Below are 8,757 nucleotides of genomic sequence, written 5' to 3'. Positions count from 1 at the left end.
ATACGAACTGATACTGGCTGTCTACTACTACACTTTATATTATCATTATTATTATTATTATTATTATTATTATTATTATTATTATTATTATTCATAGTAGCTAGTAATGGATGAAGGATGACGCCTGCACAGGAGCAACCTGAGTCAGTTATTGCACCTTAACACAGAGTGTGAAAACCAGTTAAATTAAAAGCTAAAAGTAAAGGATGAATGGTAGAAATGTCCAGCTGCTGCCACTAAAGTGCTTGTAGTACAAATGCAAACTTGATCAAAGCATAGGCTTGCATACAGTAAGCAAAGTCATAGTAACAATATCCACTTTTATATTACTAATAGTGTAAAATAACATCTAGTGTCACATACGTCAGAGAACTGCTAGTTGAGATATTCCAGATAAGTCTGAGTAGTGTTTACATCCTGTCTGATCATCTGTGAGTGTGAGGGTGTAATAAGAAAAATAAATGATGTTAAAAACTACAAAAATAACACCCAAGCTGTAATGAACCGGAAGGATCCTTTAGTTGTGTTTTGAGAGAAACTCTAACTGAATCATTTTGCTGGATATGTTGACAGTTTGTAGTGGGTTCAGGACTTCATTACATGAAGTTGGTTGTTAGTGGACTGTGTGTCTTCTAGTTGACTGCCTTCATTAACTCCATCTATACATACTAATAAGTATAGACATGAATCACAAAACGAAGGCCGATGGAAGTGCATTGTGCCGCTGCACCATGACGATTTATAACCATTGATGACTAACACTGCACGATCTCCACGCACTGCAGTGTTTGAGCCTGGAAGCCTGGATGGTTTTAACGCCACAGCACGATGTGGCTGCTTCCACCTTTCGGCCACCACTTGACCTCTTTATGCCCCTGCAGGAGGAAGAGGACGGCTCGGAGGACGACGGAGACTCAGTGAAGACGCAGTTCACTGTGACCGTCCGGCCCGACGTCAGCGTGCTCAGCTTCCTGGACCACATGGACGAGGAAGCGGACGGTTTCATTTCGCCCGTGGACGAACTCTCACCCTCTAAGAACACGACAGACATGAGGCTGTCCAACCTGCATTCCGCCACCACGTAAGTCACGACAACCAAGACTGCCCTCACACAGTAACAGTGGTGGAAAGTAACAAAGTACATTTACACAAGTACAGTTTTGAGGTACTTTACTGGAGTATTTCCATTTTATGCTACTTTATACTTCTACCTCTCTACATTTCAGATAGTTTAATTTTTTTGATTTCTCCTTTCAACTTCAGTTTCATTTAAATTATCAAGGTCCCATATTTCACAAAAAGCAAAGTTTATAGGAAAATCCCCCAAAATCAGCAGCTACAAGAGTGAAACACCGATTATATATAAATATATATTTATATTTATATTTTTTGGGGGGTTAACATTTTTTTTCAGTTTAATGCTGTCTGCCTTAAAAAATCTCAAATCCAATTATCTGAATTTTAGGCCTAAAAATGTCTTATAATGTAATTTTGACATTGATTTTTGGTTTAATAATTTAGGTATTTATTGGGTTAATAACGTTGCATTTTTCAGTCTCACTTTTAAATGTTTTTTGGGGGAAAAAACAACTATACCAACTACAAAAAGTCTTAAATTTAACTTGTTGAAACCTGCAAAAACCCTGTTCCAAGTAGGATAAAGTTTGAGTTTAAATGCAGAGTTTTTCTTTGTGGTGAACATGAAGTATTTTTATATTGTTGTACTTCTTCCACCACTGCATAAGAAGCCTTCAACATATTCCAGTGTGAGATACTAAAATATTTCTACTGTTTTCTCTTACAGGCAGGAACTTGTGGAGCAGCTCCAAGAGGCCCGTGAAGAGAAGAAGACACTCCGCAAGAACCTGAAAGAGTTCGAGGACCAGTTTTTTAGACAAAATGGAAGGTAAGAAGAAGAGGAATTTGCTCAGATTACATAAGAGAGTGGACAAAATGAACAGACATTCACATCGTGGGTTTTCCACTGCTGAACCGTCGTCCGTTTCTTAATGTTTGTTGTCTTGTTCCCATAGAAATGTGCAGAAAGAGGACCGCTCCCCGTTGGCAGTGGAGTACAACGAATACAAGCACGTTAAAGCCAAACTGCGGCTGCTGGAAGTCCTCATCAGCAAAAGAGAGTCGACAAAGTTCATCTGAGAACAAATAAAAGACTCTAAAAAAAAAAAGGACCGATGCTTAGTCTCTAGAGATACAGTCAAACACATCTCACCCTGCTGGTGAAAAGATCTGATTTTCCTTCTCGCTGCCGTCTGTGCCGCTCACGGCTTCTGACTCGTAGGGAAAAACGGGTGGTTAATCCGCTCCTTCGACCACAGCGGGGGGGGTTTTTCCCCTCTGGAAGCCTGCAGAGATCTGCCGACCTGCGACTGATTCAAAGCGACACAAAGTCAACTGCTTCACCTGAGAAGTGCATCTCCAACCAAACCTCACATTCACAAGAGGACAGTTATTTTTCCCAATGACTAAGCAAGACGCACACAAATAACCTGAATCACACTTTTATTGCTAATAATTTATTTCTATCTTTTTGAATGTTTTTATTGGAACGGAGAAGTTATTTTTTTTCTCACGCTTTACTGTAGAAGTCTTAAAAAAAAAACAATGTAAGTAAAAAATAATAGATATGAAATTATTGCTATTTTTAAAAGAAGGATTTTGCGATCAAAATGTTTGTGTATTTTTTTAAGGGAGACGTTACTGTTTGTGTAACTTTAATTAGCTTAACAGTATTCACTAAATGAATAGCTTTCTCTATTTCAGTTCTAACTATCATATAATGTCTGAAATAATCTTATGTTGCTTCTCTAGAAGTTAAATCGAGTATTTGCTCACTAAAAGAAGTGGTTTTGAATTGTAATACAACCCAAAGACAGTGACTCAGAGTACAAACTGCGAACCAAAATAGCTCATATTCAACAAAACAGCTTATTTTTGTGATCACTGGTACTTTCTTAAGCATCTCACTGTATATTTTATGCATTGACGTGCTTTTCCCCCTCCTCCCATTTACTTAATGTCAAATAAGCTATTCCTCGTCTTGGAATCACTGGTATCTTTTTGCTCACGATGATGAACATCGACAAGGACGTTTTGTGAGACGACTCTGGAGGACAGAAATGACGCTAAAAGCTTGTTTTCCCAGCAGTCTTTGTTTCCCTCTCATTCTCTCCAGAGCTCGTTTTTTGTTCTTTTGTACATATTGGATCACTGTGTATGTTTACATTTCTGTGAGCGAGTACATTTTTCCTTTCTTTCTCCAAAATGGATGATTATCAGTGTGAATTTCGTTTTACTGAATGTAAACACTGGCGAGGCTTAATGAATTTTGAGTGTGTACATTTTAGTACATAAATTGTATTTGTATTTTGTATATAATATGAATGAAATCATATTTTTACTGAAATTCTGGGCTGTGTGGATTTTCCTTTGTGTCAAACTTCATCTGCATCATTACACTACATAACTGTTTAAGGTTTAAGCGTTTAAGGTTTAAGTTTTAGGGCTGCAAATAACAATTTATTTCATTATTAATCTGCCAGTTATTTGATTGATTGACCAACCTATAGTTTGGTCTATAAAATGTCTCCTGGCATCGTCATATTAATTTGTCCAAGTTATAGTCCAAATCCTAAAGATATTCAGTTTACAATGATATAAAAGCAGGAAATCGTGTAATTGTAGGTGCTAAAATTTTACTTAAAACATTATTTAAACAGTCAATTATAAAAACATGTCACAGGTTAATTTTCTGTGGATCCATTAATCAACTAATTGTAATACTGTTTATATGTGGACATGGTTTAGAGCCAGAAAAAAAAAAGCACAATGTTTGGATTCATTTCTTCTTTTTGGGTTGTTAAATTCTGCAGAAACGATGAAAACATGAGCCTCAGAGACAGTCGACATATGATGGCATGTTTACATTGCTGTTGATGGTAGATAATATCAAGAGTTAATTCTGCAGCAAAATGAAACTAAAGTTCTCGCAGAAACATGAAGCAGTGAGAATGTTATGCAACTGATCTGCAGTCTGCATAAACATCCAACAGTGTAGTCATGCAGTGTTTGCATCACTTGAACTGAAGCACATTTTATTGACTACGAATAATTTCAAAAAGGTCCAGGAACTCAGGGATGTGTGCACACATGCATCTGCATACACGCATCATTTGGACTGTTTTACATTCGAGGGATCAGCTGCCAAAGAAAAAAAAAAATTAAACTCAGACAGACAAATACCTTGAGTAGACCTTGTTGCTGTTTTTAAACTTATATAAGCTTCAGTAGAATAAAAAAAGCGCCTTTTATTTACCCACAAACACACTGATAGCAGCCACCATGTACAGAGGTGTATTTGGCTCAAACATTCATCCTGAGCCACAGCTGCAAAATGTTGAAAATATTTCTGTCTAATAATGCAATCATGAAACATGCAGGAGATGTGCTTTTACACTGTATTGTTTTATTTAAAAAGTTGGCTGGAACAGAGAGCTTTGTGTAGATTTCAGTCAAATATGCAAAAATCACATTTTCAGTAGCACATTAAAAGGTGCAAAAAAGTCTAGGGCTGCACAAACCTTTGCATAGGACTAAACTCTGCAGGAGGAATCAGCTTTAAATTAAACAAATATTGACTGGACATGTAGAACGTGTGTGTACATGCAGTATAGAGCTAAGCAAGAGGATGAACCGTCCTAAGAAACATCTCAGAAGAGTCCAGTGTTTAAGACCTTTAGAAGAGTAACCCAGAGTTATCACTAGTACATTACTGGGCTGTTTCAGCTTGTTATTGCTAAATGGATGTGTCAGTGTGACCTATTAGTCAGGACACATCAAATCATTTACGGTTTGAAGTCACTTGGACACCACTGTGTATGAAATATATAAAAATATATATATATTATATATATATATATATATGCAAGACCATTTCACACACTTCACGCCAATGCACAACCTAATTAAACATTTTGGATTAAGAGGTTTGACTGTATACAGCAGCAGGGCAAGTTTTGGAACAAGTCATATGATAGATACAGTTTATCAACTGAGTTTATATTCAGAGTATTTAATAAGTCATCTGCTCACACTGTTAAATACGCACTTATTGTGTTGTCCTGCCACAAATGTCACAATTTAAGTATCTGCAACTTGGAAACAGCTAATTACAATTACAAATTTTTTAATGATTATATATTACGTTTTATAGGACATTTGGGGAACGTTGGCATACTCCCTTTGTGGTGGAGAGTTAGCATAGCGTTAGCCCCGTTATATGAGGCCACAGCCAGCAGCAGGTTAGCTTAGCCTAGCAATAAAGACTGGAAATAGGAGAAAACGGCAGCTCCAAAGTCTTCCAACCAGCAACTTTAAAGCTAACTAATTAGCATGTTGTATCTCATTTGTTTATTCGGGACAAAAAAGTGTAAAAACAACAATTTGTGGTGTTAGACGGGGGTTATGTGTTAGTTATTCTTGGCTCTTAGCACTTCCCAGGCAACCAGAATTATGCTGTATTGTGTGACCTTCTTATACTATGGTGGTGTGGCACCATGTTAGGTAACAGCTATCAAAATAAGGTAGGCAATAAATAATAAATAAATCAATAAACGTTTGCGGTGACCTAGCCAAAATTCCCTTCCTTTACCAGAATCTTATGGGAATACAAAATACGGTATAACACCCGTCCCAGCCAAGAAATAGTCGAGCACTCTCTGTAAAATGGCGAATTATAATTTTTTACAAATTAAACAAACAAGATATAACATTTTTAACTAGAGAGCTTTAATAGTGCTGGTACGTGGGTTTTGTTAGTCTTTGTGCAGAGCTCAGGTAACCGGCTGCTAATTGTTTCCACCTTTTCTATATAAAAGTGAATCTTCTCATCTAACTCTCCGCCACAAAGCTAATAAGCCATTTTCCAAAATGTGAAACTTTTAAATGACAATCAAGTTTTTTTGTTGTTTTTTTTGCTTTCACTCAAGAACATGCACACAGACAACAACCACTAAAAATCAACTTTTAAAGTCAGCTTTTCATGTAGGGTTTGCTGTAGAAGGCAACACTGTTGAATGCAGGTTCAAGACAAAGTCAGCTGCTCTGTGGTCCACAGCTCAAAAGGAAAAAAAACAAAGGATTGCAAATGATATTCACCATGCAGCCTTCTGCCTGCTGGATACTCTCCCATTGTCATTCTTTAGTTTCAGGCAGAGAGGACATGCTGGTGTCCAGATTTAAAAGGATCAGCGGCGAACACTCCTCCCGATATCAGGGGTAAAGATTATATTCAAAGTGCTATTTACATACATATATACACATTTTTTATTTTTGTCGAAAAATAACCACTCTATTTAACAAATGAAAAGTAACAAAAAGCAGATATATTGTCTCAATATAAGAACATAATTATTTAAAGGTGAAAAATAGAATTTAAGGAGTTGAATATAAAACACACAGCTGTGCAAAGAAAAGTGAAAACTAAAACTATGCAAACACCAAAAGTGTTTCTCAACCTTCACTCGTCTTCGATTTCAGGTCCCAAATTAGTTTTGATCCCAGGTTGTCATGTGAATATAAGTCATTTTTCTGTATTCTTTTTCTTTTTTAATTTCAGGAATGTCATATATATTTCAATTAAACATTTCACAGCGGCCTTTAAAATATCTTCCAAATTGTCCTTAAAAGGTTGAGAAACTTTGCTCAAACCAATAAAAACAATAATACTCTGCATTTACATACATAGACCTTTCAGGTTCAAGACGCTTAACAATCTTGTAAGAGCATATAAAGAGAGTTTCCTTTCTGTGTCCCGAGGTCCCCCATTACACTCTTTTTGACACTGACATGGTGGTGTATTGCTGTTAAAGTGCATTAAGACTGCTGCAGATCTCCCGTCCTCAGACCAGGCTGAAGCCCTCGTACTGCTCCACAGCCTGTGTGAGGCGGCGGCGCAGGATCTCTTTGGTCTGGTAGCGGGGCATGTCGAGCAGGTTGTAGCAGGTGTGGGCCACCGGCAGGTAGTGCTCCTCCGCTGTGGTGGACTGGATGACGATGCGCATGCTCTCCATGCCGTGGATGGGGATCCGGTCGCTGCCGGTCAGGAACACTGCAGGCAGGAGATACAGGACGGAGGAGATAGAATCAACTACTGGAGAAGTGTGTAAATGCTCCTACGCTCCACTGTTTACACGGTAAATGGATGCATTTGTATTATATTATTACACTGTAAATTATATTTGGGGTTCTTGTCCAAGGACACTTCGATATGTAGACAAGAGGAACTATCTAGGGATCGAACCTCTATCCCTGTGATTAATAAACGACCCGCTCTACTTCTTCAGCCTCTTTGAAATAAAACTGATACAAGACTTTTTTCCCAGGCCAATATCAATACAAATATTTGAGAGTTTTAAAGGGCCGGTGCATAGGATTCAGTGACATCTAGCGGTGTAGCTGCACATTGCAACTCCCTCGCTTCAATTTTTGTTTAAACCCCACATAACCTCTAGACAGCAGTGTTGTAACTCGAGCACTATGATGTTACAGCGACTGTGATAAATACAAATGCAGTTCTCTCTGTTCCGGTTGCATAAAAAAGGTAAACTGTTTTAACTCAGATTTGTTTCATATGGTGTCTTCTTTATGACATGGATTAAAAAAAAAAAAAAAATCACAATATACGGCCTACCTTACAGTATCTCAATATATTGAATCATAACCCTGTATTGTGATACGTATCGTACCGCCAGATCCTCGCCAACACAATGGCGGATCAACATGTTGAAAAAACATTCAAACATTCAAAATGTTGGAAAATCAATGCAGGAAAGTCCCTGAATCCTCTGTCCTTTTGTCCTTCACACAAGTCTATAGAATCTCATGTGAATAATAATGATATAAAGCTCTTGAGATTATTGTCAACATATTCAGGCAGCGTGTGCTGACAGTGTATTACAGTATATTCTCATGCAGGAACAATCTCCACATTATTACAGTCTTTATAAGATGTTTAACGGTGAGAGCGTGTGAATTAAACTGTCATGCAGACTGAGCAATGAGGCAATTAAATGCTTACATAAGAACTGCTTCTTCTTCTCCAGAGGGAACTCGTGGAAAACCTCCCAGAACAATCTGACTGTTGGATGAGTGGCTGTATATTCCCCTTTGTAAACAGCATTCTGCAAAGACAAAAGATGTGGTGATGAAAAGCTTTTCCCTTGTTCTATCATTACTACACCGTCTCCTCTCTGGCAGTGACATTTACACAGCGTGAAATCACTACAACAGAAATAAGTGCATCTATCACTTGATGCATAAAAAATGTAAACCAATTTCAGACTTGTTTGCCTTGATTTCTGTGATATCTCACATAACAACAATCCCTCTTAGGTTTTCCCACTGATGTGATGTCCTCTGTGCAGCTGATATCACCAGTATAACATGTTAAGTGCCAAGACCTCCCATCTTTGTCCCAAGCTACAAAATGAGCAAAAGATGTATTTGTTTGGATGCGTTGTTTCAGGGTGCCTCTTTAACATCCGGCCAGGGACGACAGATGAAAACCTTTTAGTCTAATTGTGTTTTCTTTTTTCTCTGTTGATCAATGAGCACTGTCCCTGTAAAATAAACTAATGAAATAAAATTCAAATATAGATTTTATGTTTTCATTTTAAATATCTATTGTTAAGTTATTTGCTGTAATTTTAGTGATCTTACACTATCCTTCTTCATATTTTT

At 37.5% G+C, this 8,757-nt stretch overlaps 2 protein-coding genes across 7 annotated transcripts in view; one reads left to right on the top strand and one right to left on the bottom strand.

Annotated features, from left to right (window-relative positions):
* The window catches only part of fam13a (family with sequence similarity 13 member A), a 55,521-nt gene extending 52,097 nt beyond the window's left edge, over positions 1–3,424 (top strand). For all 6 annotated transcript variants that reach the window (XM_035660965.1, XM_035660969.1, XM_035660964.1 and 3 more), the window contains 3 exons: positions 882–1,081; positions 1,805–1,906; positions 2,034–3,424. In XM_035660965.1, the coding sequence (XP_035516858.1) occupies positions 882–1,081; positions 1,805–1,906; positions 2,034–2,157 (426 nt within the window). In that variant the 3' untranslated portion in view covers positions 2,158–3,424. The remainder of the gene's footprint in view (positions 1–881; positions 1,082–1,804; positions 1,907–2,033) is intronic.
* Positions 3,425–6,324: 2,900 nt separating this feature from the next.
* herc3 (HECT and RLD domain containing E3 ubiquitin protein ligase 3) overlaps positions 6,325–8,757 on the bottom strand; it is a 24,379-nt gene continuing 21,946 nt past the window's right edge. Inside the window, exons 24-25 of the mRNA XM_035659762.1 lie at positions 8,096–8,198; positions 6,325–7,126 (exon numbers count right to left, since the gene is read on the bottom strand). Coding sequence (XP_035515655.1) covers positions 6,918–7,126; positions 8,096–8,198 — 312 coding nt within the window. The 3' untranslated portion in view covers positions 6,325–6,917. The remainder of the gene's footprint in view (positions 7,127–8,095; positions 8,199–8,757) is intronic.

This window comes from Morone saxatilis, unplaced genomic scaffold, assembly GCF_004916995.1.
Source record: "Morone saxatilis isolate NCDOM2014 unplaced genomic scaffold, NCSU_SB_2.0 Contig17, whole genome shotgun sequence".
Classification (NCBI taxonomy): domain Eukaryota; kingdom Metazoa; phylum Chordata; class Actinopteri; family Moronidae; genus Morone; species Morone saxatilis.
This window is presented reverse-complemented; position numbering and strand designations above follow the sequence as displayed.